This window comes from Mirounga angustirostris, unplaced genomic scaffold, assembly GCF_029215605.1.
Source record: "Mirounga angustirostris isolate CCGP_5_RB_7025 unplaced genomic scaffold, mMirAng1.0.hap1 SCAF_12, whole genome shotgun sequence".
NCBI classification, from domain to species: domain Eukaryota; kingdom Metazoa; phylum Chordata; class Mammalia; order Carnivora; family Phocidae; genus Mirounga; species Mirounga angustirostris.
In genome coordinates this window covers 11,708,074-11,727,710 of record NW_026991720.1, presented here as the reverse complement: position 1 = coordinate 11,727,710, position 19,637 = coordinate 11,708,074, and the positions used below count along the sequence as shown (strand labels likewise).

Here is a 19,637-nt window from a genome sequence, read left to right as displayed (position 1 = left end):
GGTTAACATCATGGGTAATTAGTCATGTTGGTATCAGGAACCCCCTGACACAATTCAAGGAGAAGGGCACTTCACCTCTGTGGTATACTTCCATAAAATCCGAATCCCAGCCTAGACATGAAAAAACATCAAACCCAAACTGAGGGGCATTCTACAAAATACATGACCAATACTTTTCAAAAGTGTCAAGGTCAAGAAACACAAGAAAAAGTCAAGAAACTTTCATAGATAGGAGGAGACGAAAGAGGACAACTAAATGCTAGGTGGTAGCCTGGAATGAATCCTGGAACAGAAAAAGGACAATCGCGGAAAAAGTGGTGAAATCTGAATGAAGCCCATCTTCTAGTTAATAGTAATGTACCAATGTTAATTTCTTAGTTTTGATCATTATACCATGGTTATAGAAGGTGTCCACATTAAGGAAAGCTGGATGAGGGGTATGTAGAAACTCTCTACTATCTTTACAACTCTTCTGTAAATCTAAAATCATTCCTAAACATTAAAGTTTTTAAAAATAAGTGATGATTTACTTTTAAAATAGAATATTATTATGGGGCTAAATTTGCTCTTGGATAATTTTAAATTAACATTACTGGAGAAACGTGTAATTTTTCAGTTTGTTATTCCAAAGCAATTAGTTCTATTCGCAAGTGGGTTAAAATAGCATCCTTGTTTCATTTTATATGTTCTACTCTATGTAAATGTTTATAGTCTTTGCGTTCTGATGGCTTAAGGTTGTTTTTCTAATGAATACAAACGAGAAGTGGAATCTCTATTGTTATGTTTTCCAATTCACAAAATTAGTAACATTAAGAATAATTTTAATAAAATTAAATAGAACTTTAAAAAATTATTTCCTTGCAGTAAATGTAATCCCAATGTAAGACAGTATGACATATTCACAAATAGAAACAGGACACACCATTCCCCATTATCCCTCCGATTATCGTGGCAAGGAGGCCTCCTTCCCTCCTGCGCTCACTCTCAGAATATGTGCTGATTGTCAAATACGTTCCAGCTAAGCTCTGAGAAGTACAAAAAATGTATAACTTGGGCACTTCTAACTCTGCCCCCATCTCAGAAAGTTCTAACATGTTTCAGTTACACATTCTCACATTCCATTCTCACAAGGCTGTCCGAGGTAGGGGTTATCATCACGTATGTCCATTTTTAGGAGGGATGACGAAGAAACTGAGGTTCGGAGAGGGCGGTGGCCCGCCAAAGGGGCACAGCTGAGAGAGACGCACAGCAAGCGCCTCAAACCCCCGCGCAGGGCAGGGCGGAGACCGGGGGACGCGCGGGCGGCGGGAGCTGTGGGGAGGAGCGGGGAGGGCAGCCACGCCCTCCCCAGGGGGCCCCGCCCCAACCGCCCTGTGGCCAGACTTGGCCCCGGGCGGTTTTCCTCGCGCGGCTGCGCGGCGGAGGCGGGGGGCGGCCCTCCGGGGCAGGCCGGGAATCGGGGCGGGATCGCCGAGTCCCGGGGCGGGGCAACGCGCGCTGCTGCAGCATGGGACCCCTGCCGCGCACCCTGGAGCTCTTCTACGATGTGCTGTCGCCCTACTCCTGGTTGGGCTTCGAGGTGACTCCGGGAGCTCCCTTGGCCGGGGCTTGGAGGGCAAGGGCAGAGGGAAGGGGGGGGCGGGACGCGGGGACCGTGGTCTCGTGAAATTCCTGGCGCCGCCCGATGGGGTTTAGGAAGCCAGGGGTGAAAGTCACTTTGTGTCTCTAAACGGGATACGGTCGCTGGCCAGGTCGAGCCTTTATATCCTAAGGCAGTGCTTTCCCACAACGGTTTGGAATAAGAGGGGTAACTCCTAAGGATCATGGAGAAATCCACGGCACAGCCACCTCTTAGCCCTCCGATGTTAGTTTTTGGGGGGTGGAGTGCAGAACAGGATGGAGGTTGTCCACTGAGCAAAGATCCTGGGATCGATTTCTTGGGATGGAGCGAGGTTCATGGGATCGATTTCTGGGAGTGGAGAGTTTTGCCATTTAAAACCAAAGTTTAGGGTGTCCGCATAACCCCTACTCTTCTGCACTTAGAGCCTCTGGCTAGTCAGTTGCCAAAGAACACCCCTCCCTCTCCCTCAGCCATTTTCACTCTGTCCATCTTACACTCAGGCTCCCCATCTCCACCTCTGCTCCTGCAGGTCCTGTGCCGGTATAAGAACATCTGGAACATCAACCTGCAGTTGCGCCCCAGCCTCATTGCGGGGATCATGAAAGACAGTGGTGGGAACGCAGCAGCGTTTGGGACAGGGATTTGAGGGAGGGTGGCTTTCAAAGGTCCACGGGGGGCTGCCCTCAAATGGGTCTTTACATCGGCACCAGCAGCTAGTGATTGGACTCTGCTGAAAACCCGGATGGGGTTCCCCCCGCAAGCCTCAGACCCTTAGGCAGTCTCTCACCAGTGTGCCCAAATTTCCACTTGCAGGAAACCAGCCACCAGCTCTGCTTCCCCGCAAAGCCCAATATCTGAGAAATGATGTTAGGCTCCTGGGACAGCATGTCCAGATTCCTGTGCAGTTCCCCAAGGATTTCTTCTCTGTGATCCTTGAAAAAGGTAAAGAGTGAGATATAGATGGTGTATCCAGTGGAAGGCAGCAGAGTTGCAAATTGTAGTGCCAGGAAGTAGGGGCTGGCAACTACATGAAATGAAACAAAGCTTGGGGAAACACAGGTGAGCGTTAAGTGAGCAGAAGCTTGCGGGGACCTAAGGGGAAGAAGAGCAGTACAAACAGGCTATGAGAAATCTGGGTGGAAGGCTAAGGGCAGTCAAGCTCTGTGGATGTCAGAAGCAGGAAAGAGCCAGTCCTCCGTGGGAAACAAGCTAGAAGAGCCCTGTCTCTGAGTATCTCTGCCCCACAGGAAGTTTATCAGCCATGAGATTCCTCACCGCTGTGAGCATGGAGCACCCAGAGATGCTGGAGAAAGTGTCCAGGGAACTATGGATGCGTGTCTGGTCACGGGTGAGGGCAGAGCTCTGGGAACCTACTTGGGAGACCCTGGACAATATGCTGACCCTCCCCTAGAACCTGGTTTCCAGAGGCCTGGTCCTGCCTTCCCCTGTTGTTCACGGGCCTACTGTCCCCCCATCTCACCCCTCACCGCCCCCTTCCTGCGGAATGTTCTCTTCTTCTCAGGATGAAGACATCTCGGAGCCCCAGAGCATCCTGGCCGTGAGTATCCTGGCTCTGTCCCCACCCCTCTCATAGCGAAGCTGACAACAGCTGGCATTTAGGGGCAAAGAGGACACAGTTTTCATTTTGGGTGGAAAAGGTCATAGTTATTTGGGGAGAAAGGATATCTGTGTTTGAGGAGCTGAATTAATGAAAGTTTGGAACTCATAGGACTCCCAAAAGAATATCTCATGGTTGAAAGGGGAAGTGCAAAATTCTACATGGGTAGGTTTTATTTCATGAAAGAAGTCAGTGGGAGAGAGATGTTACATGTTGGCACTCCCAGATGGGGAGGGATGAAGTATTGGCCCCAAACACTCCAATACCAGACCTCACCGATATATCCAGAGAAGAAAGCAGGAGACTTTACAGACAGACTTTAAAAAGAAAAATCCCACAGAAGCCTGAGTGGAAACACATGGAAATAGCTCAAAACATTGAAATGTGTGGCAGCCATACACGGGGGTATAAAAAGTAAGTTTTTCTTTGGGATTAAATCAGGAAATTCAAAATGATATTTTCCCTTCAGTTTACAAAAGATAGTTGAGGTATATTCAAACTTAATACATAAAACGGCAAATCACAAAGAATTCCTGCAAAGTATATGCACAGGCTTGTCTTTCCACTTACTAACAATCATTTTCCATACCATTATAAACTCTTTGAAAGTATCATTCTTAGTTTCTACACAGCATTCCATTCAGTGGGCCTACTTTTGTTTACTTAACTGTTCCCCTGTTGTTGAACATTTGGTCTGGACACAATTCTCTCATGCAGCCAAGTCAAAGACCCTGTCACACATCAGAATGCACCTCGTAACTTCCTGTTTCCCCCTCCAGGTTGAGGAGGTCGGGTTGCAGTGGTTCTCAACCTTGGCTGTGTATTTTAGTCACCTGGACCACCTGGGCACTGCCTACCAAAAATTCTGATGTAATTGTTCTAGCGGATGACCTATGAGTGGGATTTTTTAAAAGCTCCCTCGGGAGATTCTAGTATGCAGCCAAATTGAGAACCACTAATCCTAAATGATATCAACAAACCCCAAATTGAAATGTTTATTCTTGTTAAGCCCTGCAGGTGGCTATATCCCTGTGCCCTGCTCTAAAGTCCTCAGGAAATGCCATGAGAATTATAGCCCAGCCCTTGCTTCAAAAGAGCACAAGATATTCAGGAATTCTGAGAAGTAGAAAGGCAAGAGCCCAGACTTAATGTCAGGGGACTTGGATTCTAGCGTTGGCTCTGCTACTAACAAGTTCTTTAATGCCAACCAGGTCATGTACTGCTTCTGGACAGTAGTCCCCTCACTGGTTAATAAAGAGGTTGGGGAGCTGGTTTCTAAGATGCCCTCTGGCTTTCAATTTCTGCACCTTGTTCTTTCCACCAATCACAAGATTTTAAAGGGGGAAAAAAGAAAAACGGCCCCTCATAGCAAAGATAGACCTCTATTTGTGGGTGGGTAAAGGCCTTACCAGGAAAATGGGAGCAGAAAATGAATACCAGAGTTTCTCCTGAGATCCCTACCCCACTAATACACAGTTGTGTTCCCTACCACATCCCCTCAGGCTGCAGAGAAAGCTGGCATGTCTACAGAACAAGCCCGGGGACTCCTGGAAAAGATCTCAACACCAAACGTGAAGAACAAGCTCAAGGAGACCACCGAGGCAGCCTGCAAATATGGGGTGAGCAACTCTTGATGTGGGTCCCCAACCCCAGTGCTGAAGAATGAGGCTGAGCATCTGCTGGGTCCCCATGCTCCTGTTCTAAAAGTTGCTCCCAACATGAGTCCTCCCAGCTGTCCCAGACAACCTTCATCCTCTCCCTTCCTGCCCCAGAGTCCAAGGAAAGGAAGGGAGGGAGGTAGATGGTGAGAGGAAAGTCAGAGCATCTGAGAATCAGAAACAGAAAACTCCTTAGAGCTGTGGAACCTCTTAGCTGCTTTGCTTGTATGACCTCAGACAAGTATTGACTCTTAGCCTTCCATCCCAGCCATAATGAACACCTGCTCCATCACCTTACTCCCTGCGCTGTAACTGCTTTCTCCAGGCTTTTGGGCTGCCGATCACCGTGGCCCATCTGGATGGCCAAACCCACATGCTGTTTGGCTCTGATCGGATGGAGTTGCTGGCACACCTGCTGGGTAAGTTCAGGTTCATGGTGAGCTGCCCTTGACCCCAGCCCCACCCCCATTTATCAGTTGACCAGGAGGACAGATCCAGAGCAAAAAAATATATATATATATTCTATGCATTTCCAACAAGGAAGCCTCATACACAGAAGTTCTCAGGGCTGAATGGGGAGAGGCCACCTTCACCCCCATAGAAGAAAAGGAAGCCAAGCAGAGCTCTTCCTAGAAAACCCCTGGGGGTTTGTGGGGCCAGCCTCTGACTTTGATTTTCTCCATCTAGGAGAGAAGTGGATGGGCCCTGTGCCTCCAGCCATAAATGCCAGACTTTAAGGCTTCCCAAGGGGAAGCAAAACTATTGGGATGAAAAAGCAGACCTTCTGCTTCCCCTTCTTCCACTGTGTGACCCTAGGACTCTGATTTCTCTGTCTGATAGAGGTTCCTCTGTGGCCCTGGGGGATGCTGTGGAGGGGGTGGCGTGATACCCCAAACTCTCCTTTCCCTCAGAATAAACTTAATGCCATCAGGCATAATATTTCTGGGTCTTTGTCCTCCCTGGTGTTATGTGTTCTTCCTGCAGTCACCCCCTGTCCACTCTAGGTGTTTGCGAACAGCTCTTTCCATACTGCGAGCCCCTCTGCCCACCTCAGGGCAACTTATGTGGAAGGAGAGGAAACAGTCCTCTTCAGGGATGGAAAACTAAGCCAGATGGATTTTGCAACTAACCAGTTTGGCAGTTACTATCTTCTGACCAGCCAGGGTGCCTGAAATGGGGCTGGGATCAGAGAGAGCCAGAACTTGGCTGAGCTTCTGCCCAGATATTTGAATCAGCTCCAGCTACACTGACTAGCAGAACCAGGGCAAGGTGGCAGCACAGGGCGACAGGCTGGAGTTGCCATGGCCTGGAAGTTGCTCACCGACAAAGCAGATCCTAAGAAAATCCTGGGGCCTCTCTCCCTGGCCTAGTATGGGCCCTGTTCCTTCCCACACAGACCTACAGCTTTACCACTCCCTCAGCTATTTATCCAAAGGCCCTGCTCCGTATGTGCCACCTGTACAACAATCCAAAGACCTTGTGTTTCAGTAGTCTTTGGACTTCTTTGAGAATACTCTTTATTCAGAAGCTGAAGCCACACTGGACATCTGTTGGGAAGCAGGTATGTGTCCTTCGATGGCTCAATGGCCCCAGAGGCATTAAGAGGGGATTCCTTGCCCCCGCCCTCTGGCTCTTTCTGGTCTCAGAGCTCATTTTCCCGTCTTATCCCCCATCACTGGCTGTTTTCCTCTTCTCCCTTCTTCCGTTATTCCAGCATACTCCAGGATTTCCAGTCATCCTTACTAGGCTTATCTGCTAACTAACACCATAAGTGCATCTCCAAATACACACTCGCACTCCCTCTTTCAAAGATTTCATGACATGTACAGCTAATATAAATTTAAAATATGGGAAAATGTCCAATAGTAAGAAACATAAGAGCAAATTAAAATGTTACTTCTCATATATTCAAGTTATATATTCAAGCATATAGAAGTTCTCATATATGCTGAGAGCATGGTGGTGGAGATAAAGCTTTATGAATAAACATGCTTGTCCCAGTATGATTTGTGATATCAAGTAACTTATAAATATCTAACAATAGGAGGATGTTTGAATAAGTTAGGGTACATCCAGAATGTAATGTTTCATAGCCATCAAAAATTATATATGTTTTTTTAAAGATTTATTTATTTGTGAGAGAGAGCGTGCACGAGCACAAGTGGGAAGGGCAGAGGGAGAGGCAAAGAAAGAATCCCAAGCAGACTCCTCACAGAGTGGGGAGCCCACCATGGGGCTCGATCTCATGACCCTGAGATCATGACCCAAACCGAAAACCAAGGGTCAGACACTCAACCGACTGCACCACCCAGAATTCTGTTTGTAAAGAATTTCAACACTGGGAATTTGTAGAATATAATATTAGTTGGAAAAAAGATGAAACTATATAGTATGATCTCAATTATGTCTTGATGTATAAAAACACATTACAGAGGACATTGATATATTAATCCTGGAATAAAATATGCCTAAATGTTTCCATTTCACTTGTATACTTTTTGAAATGATCATTCTGACAAACAGAAAATAGATAATATTTAAATTTAAAAAAAAAGAATTTGTAGATTCACATTTGGGCACAACTATGCATCCTTCCCATTGTTTTAAAACATTAATCAGTTACTTAACTTAATGCTAAATCTTACCTCAGGCTAATGTGGTATAATCTTTTATTGTAGATGCATATTTCCCAGCTCTGCCCAGTCTTCCTTCAAAGAATCTAGCATCCTGTTTTCCTAATCTGCTAGCAAATTTAATCTCTGGAGGAATGAGACAATTTCTAGACTAAACCTTACAAACATGATCTAGATTATAGTGTCTGAACTTCTGCCAAGTAGAATCCAATAGTCAGGATTCTCCAAAGAAACAAATAATAGGATATGTATAGGTATATATGAAAAGAGATCCATTATCAGGGATTGGCTCACATGGTTATGGAGGCTGAGAAGTCCCACAATCTGCAGGCCCGGGAAAGTGCGCTGGTGGTGTAGTTCCAATCCAAAATCCAAAGGCCTGAGAACCAGGAGCACCTGTGTCTGAGGGCAATAGAACATGGATGTCTCAGTTCAAGCAGAGAAAGCAAGTTTGCCCTTCCTTTGCTTTTTTGTTCCATTCAGGCCCTCAATAGATTGGTTGCTACCTCCCGCACACACACACTAGTGAGGGCCACCTCCTACTCAGTCTCCGTATTCAAATTATAATCTCTTCTGGGAACACCCTCATAGACACACCCAGAAGTGTTTTGTCAGCTCTCTGGGTGTCCTTTAGCTCAGTCAAGTTGACACATGAAATTAATATGTCTCAATTAACAATGAGAAAGGGGGAAGCCCCCAAATGCAGCTGTATTTTTAAAATGAACACTCTTTTTTTCTAAAGTAAGAGTTTCATACTTACTAGTTTCTTCCTCCCTTCCCCTTCCACTCAACAGTTGGAGTGCAATATAAAATTTGCAGTTATGTCAATACTCAGAATTCAACACTGACCCACTTTCTTGCATTGCAATTCAAATTCTAAGCTTACCAGATAAGATGCTTCTAAAACAAACTTCTTAGGTAAAATTTCTAGAATTATATTTTTTTACAGACCCAAAACACAAGCGTTAATTAACAACAAAAAGTATCACACGCACGTGGTAAAACAAAAGGGAAAAGAACAGCAAGTTATCAAGTGAAAAGTGAAGAGTCTCCCCTTTGTCATTCCCATTCCTACTCTGGGGTTTTTTTGTGTGCAACCAGAAATGTCCATATGTTTTAACACACGAATGTCAGACATGATTCAGAGGGATTCAGTCTACCCTTCATCCAGTTTCCCCAATGGTAACATCCTGTTCAGCTACAGCCCAATGGCACAACCAGGAAATTGACATTGATGCACTCCATCAAGCCCTATTCAAATTACACCACTTCTTCATGCACTCATTTGTGTGTCCAGTTTTAGTTCTGTATAATTTTACTATGTGTGTGACCACCATCACAGTCAAGATACAAAATATTCCTAGCATAAGAGATCCTTATGTTCCTATTTCACAGCTTGGCCACCTTCTGTTCTCCCCACTTCCCTAAACCCTGGCAATGACTAATCAGTTCTTCATATAGTTTTCTCATTTCAAGAGTGCTATATTAATGGCATCAGATTGGCTTATTTGACTCAGCAAATTCCCTTGAGATCCTTGCAAGGTACTGTGTGTCTCAGTGGTTTGTCCTTTTTATTGCTGAGTAGTAGTCCATGGTATGGATGTGCCAGAGTTTAACCTGTTGAAGGACATTTAGGTTGTTTCCAGTTTGGGGCTATTACAAATAAACCTGCTATGAATATTCTTGTACAGGTTTTTGTGTGCACACAGATTTTCATTTTGGGGGGTAAATGTCCAGGAATACAATTGCTGGGTCATATAGTAAGTGCATGTTTAGTTGTACAAGGAACTGCTACATTTTTCCTAAGTGGCCAAACCATCTTAACCTTCCCACCAGAAATGCATGAGTGATCCAGTTTCTCTGCATCCTCACCAGCATTTGGTGTTATTACTCTTTTTTAATTTTAGCCATTCTGATAGGTGTGTAAGTGCTCTCTCATTGTGATTTTAATTTGCATTTTCCTAAGGACTAATGAACATCTTTTTGTGCCCTTCTTTGCCATCTGTACATCCTCTTCAGTGAAATATCTGTTCACACCTTTTGTCCATTTCCTAACTGGGTTGTTTTTGAAATGTCCATATTGTCCTTAATAGTTTGTTTATAAGTAGGCTCCACACCCAGTGTGGAGCCCAACGCGGAGCTCAAATTCACGACCCTGAAATCAAGACTTGAGCCATGATCAAGAGTCAGATGCTTAACCAACTGAGCCACCTAGGCACCCCTTTTTAATTTTTTTAAAGGCTCCATGCCCAGTGTGGGGCCCAAATCCAACGACCCTGAGATCAAGAAACATATGCTCTCCTGACTGAGTCAGCCAGGCACCCCTTTAACAGCATATTTTAAAAGAATGTACAAACTGTAAGAACACATTTTGAGACAACGGGGGGAAAATAACATGGACTGGATATTAGGTGATACTAAGGATTTAATATTAATTTCATTAAGCATGATAATGGCAGGGTGGCTGGGCACAGATAAGTTCTCGTCAGTCAGAACTGCATTCTGAAACACTTAGGATAGAAGTGACATGCTGCCTTTAAAAAGTAGGGGAGATGGAAAGAGTAGATGAAACGTAATTGTTGAAGCTGAGTGATGGGTACACAGAGAGTTCATTATACTATCCTTTCCTCTTTCTTTTATGTGTGTTGGGATATCTCCATAATAAAATTGTCTTGAAAATGTACTGAGGGTGCACCTGGCTGGCTCAGTCAGTACAGCATACAACTCTTGATCTCAGGGTCCTGAGTGTGAGCCCCGTGCTGGGCATAGAGTTTACTTTAAAAAAAGGGGGGGGGGCGCCTGGGTGGCTCAGTCGGTTAAGCGACTGCCTTCGGCTCAGGTCATGATCCCAGGGTCCTGGGATCAAGTCCCGCAGAGCAGGGAGCCTGCTTCTCCCTCTCCCCCTCACCCTGCTGGTGTTCCCTCTCTTGCTGTGTCTCTCTCTGTCAAATAAATAAATAAAATCTTTAAAAAAAAAAAAAAAAAAAAAGGAAAAGGAAATGTACCAAGATTTCAATTCTGTGATGTTACACATTCTCACCATGTCCCCACAATACTGTGCACACAAGGTCAGCCTCAGCCTCATGGACTTGCAGCCTGTGCACTCACACAGGCCCTCATGACTGGTTTGATGCTCTGCCTGGTCTTGAAATTCTTAATTTCAGTTGAGGGGCCCTGCATTTTCATTTTGCACCAGACCTCGCAAATTATGTACCATAGCTGCTCCTGTAAGCACATAATACATGCTGAGTAAATGCTTATCAAATAAATGGACCAAAAGCAGAACGTGAGAGAGAGAAGGGAAAAAGAGATGGGGATGGCAAAGGAGAAGCAGATAACTAGGTCAAAGGGGAGATGCAGGAAGTCTCAAAGTAGAAAAGCTAAGTGGGGATTGCAGGAAGGGATGCTGCTGGGGAGGTGTACAGAGAAAGTAGGAGTCCAGCTGGAAGACGAACCTGGGGCTCACTATTCATCATTCTCCTCAGAGGAATCACGGTCCCTTTATTTGACTACGATTCCCAGGTATAAGCAAAAGTGAAAGCAGAAAGAAGTAGCCACTTGGACCCCAGGGAAAGGGGATTGGTGGCTAGGATGCCACCTGGACCACTGTTCCTCACTCATTCCATGACCTTAATCCCGGAGAGTTCCTTCAATGTCTTCACAGGGGACTGGGGAAAACAGAAACCCCTGGCTTGGATCAGACCAACTCCCTCTTCTGCCAAGCACATGTTCAGGGGTATGACTGGCTCTAGCTGATGCCAGACCAAAAAAGATTAGAAAAGGTGGGGAGGCAATTGAGGGAGGATCAAGGGATCAATAGATCATGAATCATTAAATCAGCAAATCCTCACTAATTACCAATCAATGATATAAGTATTTATTATCTACCCCTTGCATAATGGTGAGACGGATGTAGAAGGAGTGTAAACAAACCCCATCCATATCCATGATGCATTCCAGTCCCCACCCTTGTCAGCGCGGGGGAGCCCAGCAGCACTTTGTTCCTTGTCACTTTGTACCCTGTCTTACAAGTAGTTATGTACACATCTTTCCTCTTACTAACAGTCAGCTCCTTAAGAGTGAGATTCCTATTAGATCTACTGATACACCTTGGAGCTGTGTAGCAAGTGAACAGTAAAAATTTATTGAATCCAAGTAATAATTCACTGTTGATCAGGGTGTGGGCAAACAGATATTCCTGCAATGTGAGCAGGAGAGTGAATTTTTATAACTCCTTTGAGAGCAAATAGCAATCTCTACAAAAACTTCACTTTCAGGAATTTTTCTGATTTATGCATATGAATAAAAACATGTATAGAGGGCGCCTGGGTGGCTCAGATGGTTAAGCGTCTGCCTTTGGCTCAGGTCATGATCCCAGGGTCCTGGGATCGAGTCCCGCATCGGGCTCCCTGCTCCGCGGGAAGCCTGCTTCTCCCTCTGCCTCTCTCTCTCTCTCTCTGTCTCTCATGAATAAATAAATAAATAAAATCTTAAAAAAAAAAACAAAACACATGTATAGAAATGTAGGAATTGCAAACTCATGGAAACAAACGAAATGGTTATTAGTTGGATAACCAAACGATTATCAGTGGTTATCATTAAATAAATTAATTGTTGTTCCATAAAATAGAAACCATTTTCAAGAGTATAATAGATGGAAAGAAACCAAAACAATAGTTGCCTATGGGGTTGACAGGGAGGGGGCATGAGGGAACTTTCTGGATGATAGTAACGCTTCATATCTTGATTGGAGTTTGAGTTACACAAGTGTAAGTCTTTATCAAAACTTATGGAGTGGTCCACTGAAAATCCATGCATTTCACTGCAGACAAATTTTATTTTAAAAGAGAAAAAGTTAACTAATATTTCACTCTAGTTACTTTCATGCATGCGGAAAGATGAAATAGCTTACAGAAGGTCACACAGCAAGTAAGTAGTAGGAAGGAGATTTGAAACCTGGTCTTCACATCTCTAAAAATATGTGCTTACCCGCAATCACTCCGTTTTCTCTTATTTAGGGACATTCTCATGTGGGACTCCTCTGCCGCTATCTGCAGACATCTCATAAACACAATGCTTTTTTTGTCACGGGGCAACAACCACACTCAACTTCTCAAATTTGAAAATCACTTTTTGTGGCTTGGTGCTGAATAGCTGAGCTGGAGGGACAGCCTAAACCTCATATTCACTCGGTGCATTCCCAGTGAGCTTTGTGCAGTATTACAACTAGGTGATGAGAGTGAGAATGTGTATTTATTCTTACGTACTTGAGAATTCATCATTTATGGGAAGCATTTCCATCCCAGAAATATCAATGATGCTGATATACTTCATATTAAATCATTTATCCACCTTCCCTACAAATTTGAAAGAGCTGTGGGTAAGGCAACAAACACAAAGAGAAACACTCAAGTGAGTTAAAAGGGCAAGATTCTGAGTTTGATTCTAACTAAACAAATCGTGTACTTTCTCTGAGCTGGTTTCCTCCTCTGTAACATGAAAATGATAATCAGACTTAGCCACACGATTGTCAAGGATCAAAGGAGATTGGGCCAATTTGTTTCTACACACACACAAACATACACACATATTCTTACCTACATTCTTTTTTTAAAAAGTCACCTGCACATTGGGCTTAGTCTAGAGCTATTCAAGTAAAAGTCTTACCTTTTGTAATCAGTCTTAATTAGCTCATAAAAGATAAACATCCTGATACAGGGCCTGCAATCCTAATTTCCCATTCTTGCCTTACATATTGATAACTTTATTTAATCTTCTGATAATCTCTTTTGCTGCCTTTGCTCTCTGATGGTCAGCCTTTTAAGACGCCAAACAGTGGGGAAATAACATCTAACCACTCCTCCAGGAGAGACCCCAGAGTTATGATTTTAGAATGTCATAGGTGTTTTATTAAATTATCATTATTAAATCAGCCAAAAAGAGTGTTTAGAGTCAGATGACACAGTGTTAGGAGCCAGGTTTCTTGACTGGGACTACAGGTTCAAATCTCGGCCCCACCCTTGATTAGCTATACATTTTCCTCAAGTTTCTGATCTCACCTATAAAATGAACATAATAATAGCAACTACCTCTTATTACATTATATTTTAAATTACTTAATTTGTATAAAGCATTTAGCACAGTGAGCAGTACACAAAACACTCCATACATGTTGGCTACAAGTATAAAGCAGACTCAGATTCAGAAACACAAAATCACAAGAATATGGAGGTGTAGAGAAGTGCACGGTGGTAGACATCAACTACCCTTCACAGAAAGTCTGTTGATTATCTCTGCTTTCCCGCCCCCCCCCCAACCTCCCATGTCCCTCCCTTCACTATCCCCTCCCAAAATGAGGTGGGCACAGTGGGCCCGCCTAGGGCAGTAATCCGACCCCTAACATGGTGGTTTGTAGAGGCAGGCAAGTTGGAAGCAGAATGACCAATAGTATCTTTAGCATCTATATTTTGCTAAGGATACTAAGTTGATGAAAAAAGGAAAGTAAAACCTTGGGGAAGAAGTTTGGCCATATGTATTCAAGGCAACAAAATCTTTCTTTCACATTGCTTGTCTCAATGACATTTCTTGAAATTTAATGGGAGGAAATAATCCAAAAAGAAGGTAAAACTACACATAAGAGGTTCATTGTAGCATCATTTTTTAAAAGGCTTTATGGAAGCATAATTCACCCTTATAAAGTGTAAAATTCAGTGGGTCTTTTATAGCATATTCAGAGTTGTGCAAGCATCACTACTATTTTTTTTTTAAGATTTATTTATTTTGGGGGTGGGTAGAGAGAGGGAGAAAGAGAATCCCAAGCAGGCTACACAAAGAGCCCCACAAGGGGCTCCATGCCATAACCCCAAGATCATGACCTGAGCTGAAACAAGAATCGGATGCTTCACTGATTGAACTACCCAGATGCCCCGCATCACTACTAATTTTTAAACGTTTTCATTACCCCTAAAAGAAATCCATTAGCAGTTACTCCCCATTTCTTCCCTCTCTCCAGCCCCTGGCAACCACTAATCTACTTTCTGTCTCTTGAAACATTTGATGACAAAAAAAAAAAAAATTGAATAAAATAAACTCAATGCTACCAAGTAACATAACATAAAGGTATGTTAAATTATGGTACATCCATTCAATAAAACATTATGTGGCTGTTAAAAATTACCACAACAGGGGCGCCTGGGTGGCTCAGTCGTTAAGCGTCTGCCTTCGGCTCAGGTCATGATCTCAGAGTCCTGGGATCGAGCCCCGCATTGGGCTCCTTGCTCTGCGGGAGGCCTGCTTCTCCCTCTCCCACTCCCCCTGCTTGTGTTCCCTCTCTCGCTGTATCTCTCTCTGTCAAATAAATAAAAATCTTTAAAAAAAAAAAAAATTACCACAACAAAGACTGTATCAAAAGATCAATTATATATGATACAATGTTTAAGTTTTTTAAAAAATACAAAATGGTGAGTACTCTGATTTCAACCAGTGTGTGAACAGACTAGAAGAAATGTGTAGAAATTTTAAATGGCCATGTTAGGATAAGGAGATTGTGGATGATTTTTTTTTCTTTATGACCCTTAAATATTTTGCAAGATTTTAGTGGAATTTTTACGGGCACCTGGGTGGCTCAGTGGGTTAAGCAGCCAACTCTTGATTTCAGGTCAGGTCATGATCTCAGAGTCTTAGGATTAAGCACCTGCATCGGGCTCCATGCTTAGTGGGGAGTCTGCTTAAAGATTCTCTCTCCCTCTGCCCCCGCCTCAAATAAAGAGTAACAGTATAAAAATGGAATTTTTAGAAAATCTATTTAAAATTATTGTGATAGAGAATATATTAAAGGCACAGCCAGCCAGCAGTCCAACCTTCCTGACTTGGAACTGGTTCTTAACTAGCAAGTCTCTCTAGTGTACGCTCCTTCTGGCAACCAAGAGCCTTATGCTACAAAGATCTCATTCTCCAGAGGTGCCTGAGTGGCTCAGTTGTTAAGCGTCAGCCGAGCAGGGAGCCCGACGTGGGGCTCGATCCCAGGACCCTGAGATCAAGAGTTGCCTGCTCTATCAGCTGAACCAGCCAGGCGCCCCAGATGCGAATCCTTCTGATCCCAGTCATACTTTCCTTATATGCGATGAACAGTATGGAAATTCATGTAAACAAAACAATAACCAGCTCTCCCCCTACTCTTCATTCCCACTTCGTATAGAGACACAGCTCATTTGGACTACCATAGCCTTCCTGTTACATCTCCTCCCTCTCCTCTATCTGGTCAGAGAATCATCATTGACATTCCACCACTATACACACCTGCATTCCACTCCAGGCACCCTCATCCTTCTCTCCCTCCCTCCCTTCCTCTCTCCTCTCCCACTCTGTCTCTCTCACACATACACACACACTCCACACATCCTCTGATGCAGCAGCCCTGGCTGTGCCCCACAACTGTCCTTGGGATTAGATTTGTGCCCCATTTTCTCCTACTCCCCTTGGTTTGTTCAATGGTAACACTCTGAAGGCCTGGAACCCAACCTTGTAGCCTTCTCTGTGTCTCAAGAATAAAGTATGCCTCCATCCTCTACACCTCCCAACACCTGTGTCACCTAGACTTATTACCAGGATTCCCCTTAAAAGAGTGGTCATAGGGGCACCTGGGTGGCTCGGTTGGTTAAGCATCTGCCCTCGGCTCAGGTCATGATCCAGGGTCTTGGGATCGAACCCCACATCAGGCTATTTGCTCAGTGGGGAATCTGCTTCTCCCTCTCCCTAAGCCTGCTGCTCCCCCTGCTTGTGCTGTCAAATAAATAAATAAAATCTTAAAAAAAAAAAAAAAAAAAAAAAAGAATGGTCACAGGGGCCCCTGGGTGGCTCAGTCAAGTGTCTGCCTTTGGCTCAGGTCATGATCCCAGGGTTCTGGGATCAAGCCCCAATGGGGCTCCCTGCTCAGTAGGGAGCCTGCTTTTCCTGCCCCTCCCCCCTGCTCATGCTCTCTCTCTCAAATAAATAAATAAAAACTTAAAAAAAAAAAGAAAAATAAGAGCGGGTCCTGGATCTGCAGTGTGTGGTGAGGTCAGGCAAGATGGTAGCCTTCTAATGAGAGCATTCAGCTATGTTTAGTGAGCATCTACTTGTGTCAGGAACCATGTCAATTGAAGGGATTCAGAATATATTGAAACTTATCACTCACTTTGAAAAGCTCACAGTGGAAGAAAGGTATATAAACAGAAAATTACTATAGAAACACCTAAAGGCTTGAACAGGGGTATGAAGAAATGCTGTGGATACCCTGTGGAGACAGACTCCATAGTAGGCATCACCTTGGACGTGACTTTTGAAGAATCAGAGTTAACTGGGCCATGAACCATACACAAAAACGTCTTACAGGTCTGCAGAAAACAAGTTCAAAGAAATGGTACTTTGGCAGCTGAAGCACGACCCGCCATTCCATGCCACAGCAAATCATGCAAAGCACCATGTGATCTAGAGATTAAATAAACCGTGGCCTCTGCTCCAAGCATAAAATATATTACCTAAACAGAAGACAAACTACTCGGGAAACAGTGCGCATTGAGAAGAGAAGAGGAAACTGAATATAACTCTGGTCCTAAGTACAAAGATCATTGGGGTGGGGCGGGGACGCAGGAGCACTCTCATTAAGGCACCGTAGGGGGTGTGTGGTGTAAAAACCAAACAAATCAAGGTGCGGCAATAGCACCACTCCGTAAGCAGAAAGGGGAGGAGGAAGCCTGCGCAGGAACGGAGGGATTGGAACAGAAAAGTGGGTGGAGCCACTGGGCTCCACCCGCCCCCCTCCCGCTCCCCTACAACCTACTTTCTGCGGAGTCGGTCCAGACAGGTGAGAGAGGAATTCCTAACACCGGTGAGAAGGGTAGGAGGGCCATGGGATTGGGGTTAGGGTTCAAGCAGGGGGTCTGGCCCCTACCTAGGGTCTATGGCTTCTTGCTATGCAGAGTTCAGGGAACTCCTAATGGGTTGGTTTTGGGGTGCTGCTGCCTAGGCGTGGCAGCTGTGTTGGAGAGGGAAAAGAAGGCTTCCCCCCACCAGCTTCCTAGCCCTTGCCGTAACTACAGACAGGAAACTTGAAATCTGAGCTTACTGAGTTAAGGCCGGTAAAGGATGGGATACCCTGGCAGATAGGGAGAGATCAGGAGTTATCTGGGCCTCTGTCCATTGCCCTAGGCCTTGTAAGATTCTCACATAGTTGCGTCCCTTTGTTGCATCCATGTGCACTTTCTTCCCCCAACCAGAACATGGGCTGAGTGGAGGAAATGGAAAGATGGGGTCAGACAGGGTAAGTGGTGTTCCTCCCCAGCTTCCCTCCCCAACAGGGTCTAACTGGGGAGACGGGGGCAGGTAGGGTGGAGGTCCAATGCAGAGCAATTATAGAGAAAAGCCAGGGCCTGCCTCATCACCTGGATTCCACAGATGCTGGTGAGCGCGGAGGCCCCAGGCAGGGCCAGCCAAGACTAAGTCTTGGATGGTGTAGAAAGATAGAGCTGGAAGGGAGACTGCAGAGAAGAAAGAAGGAAGGAAGGCAGGGCCATGACACAGTAAGTCGCATGAAGGCTCCCGGACTTTTATTTCCTGGCTACTCCACACATACTGATATCCTGGGACAGCACTGTGATCATAGAGAAAATTACAAAGCTGAATGGAACCCTGAAGATCATATATTTGAGCCATTTGATTTGAGATTGAAGAACCTAAAACCTAAAGGTGTCTAATATGGCTACTTTGGAATCTGACCCAGACGGGACGCCAACTGCTGGTTTAGACACACCTGTGTGTCTTTTTGCAGGAGCCTGGGGAGGGGCCATGGTGCCAACCCAGTTGTGGGGGAGACTGGAGAAGCCGCTTCTCTTCCTGTGCTGCACCTCCTTCCTCCTGGGGCTGGCTTTACTGAGCATACCGCCGGACATCGCCCCTGTTGCTTATTTCTTTCTCGCCTTGGGTGGCTTCTTTTTGTTTGTCTGCCTCCTGGCCTGTGTTCTGGAATGGGGGTTGCGATCAATGCAGACGGAGAGCCCAGGGGCCTCAGGCAATGCACGGTGAGTCAAGGGGTGGACAGAATTCTAGGAATATACGATGGACCTTTTGCCCTGTGTCCCTCTAGTCTCTCAGACATACAGCTCTGCTTTCCTGTTACTGGTATCTTTGAGGTGGTGGGTGGGGTCAGGTGTGGGTGGGTCTTTTGCCAATAGATGACAGTAAAGGGAAAAAGGACTCCTTTCAGGAGGCCACCAGTGACTTTATTTCTTCTCCCTCAGTGACAATGAAGCCTTTGAGGTGCCAACCTACGAAGAGGCTGTGGTGTTGGAATCACAATGCCGCCCCCAGTTGTTGGATCAGCCACCCCCCTACAGCAGTGTTGTAATCCCCCCAGAACTTGAGGAAGGACAGCCTAGCAATCCAGACGGCCCCGGTAGAGCCCGAATAGAAAGGCGAGTAGTGGGCTCAGAGGGGTCTATGACCCCACAAAACTCCGGAAGAGATCCAGTCAGCCTTCGGCTTCGGGGATCCCGGGTCATGTCTACTGCTCCTGATCTGCAGAGCTTGAGGGTGCCCCCCAAATTGGAGCCTCTTACTCCACCCCCTGCCTATGATGTCAGCTTTGGTCAACCTGATGATGATGTTTTCTTTGAAAACAACTGGACGCCCCCGTAAAAGACTTTCCCACGATACATCATCTCTGCACCAGACCCATTCATGCATTTGACCAACATTTCCCAGTGCCTGCTGTGTCAGGAACTGTGTTTCTGCATGGGGAACTGAACACAGAGGGGAGTCAGGCTATGGTAAGCCTTTTCCAGCTGAGATGTATGTGGCACAATTTGAGTCTTCAGGTAACATTCAGTGACCTACCCCATATCCGGTATTTCCAGAGTTAGATGGAGGGTAAGAGGAGTGATCCAGAGAATCTGGAGAAGGAAGAAAAGAAACATCTGAGTGACAGCTATGTTGTTTCTGTTCTGGGTGTTTCTGTCTACCAGCTCAATTAGGCTTCCCAGCCATGTGAGATGTTACTACCCTCATTTGAAAAATGAGGATTCCAAGGGACAGTGAAGTTTGAGAATTTGCACAGGGGCACACTCCTAGTA

General features: G+C 45.1%; 1 protein-coding gene across 3 annotated transcripts; it reads left to right on the top strand.

Annotated features, from left to right (window-relative positions):
- Nucleotides 1-1,434: 1,434 nt before the first annotated feature.
- Nucleotides 1,435-19,408, top strand: LOC123835224 (glutathione S-transferase kappa 1). Of its 3 annotated transcripts, XM_064575840.1 has the most exons (9): nt 1,447-1,579; nt 2,151-2,232; nt 2,435-2,563; nt 2,869-2,969; nt 3,144-3,179; nt 4,742-4,858; nt 5,223-5,316; nt 18,338-18,587; nt 18,807-19,408. In XM_064575840.1, the coding sequence occupies exons 1-9, from the start codon at nt 1,508-1,510 to the stop codon at nt 19,201-19,203; spliced, it is 1,278 nt and encodes a 425-aa protein (XP_064431910.1). In that variant the 5' UTR covers nt 1,447-1,507; the 3' UTR covers nt 19,204-19,408. The 3 variants fall into 3 exon arrangements, with proteins under 3 accessions (XP_064431911.1, XP_064431910.1, XP_045720098.1); XM_064575841.1 differs by lacking the exon at nt 2,151-2,232 and having other exon boundaries at nt 1,435-1,579; XM_045864142.3 differs by lacking the exons at nt 18,338-18,587; nt 18,807-19,408 and adding an exon at nt 5,585-5,836.
- Nucleotides 19,409-19,637: the final 229 nt, after the last annotated feature.

Coding starts and splice junctions, on each gene's coding strand:
- LOC123835224 (XM_064575840.1), top strand. CDS start 1,508: ATGGGACCCCTGCCGCGCACCCTGGAGCTCTTCTACGATGTGCTGTCG. Junction 1,580..2,150: donor ACTCCTGGTTGGGCTTCGAG/GTGACTCCGGGA, acceptor CTGCTCCTGCAG/GTCCTGTGCCGGTATAAGAA. Junction 18,588..18,806: donor GGGGCCTCAGGCAATGCACG/GTGAGTCAAGGG, acceptor CTTCTCCCTCAG/TGACAATGAAGCCTTTGAGG.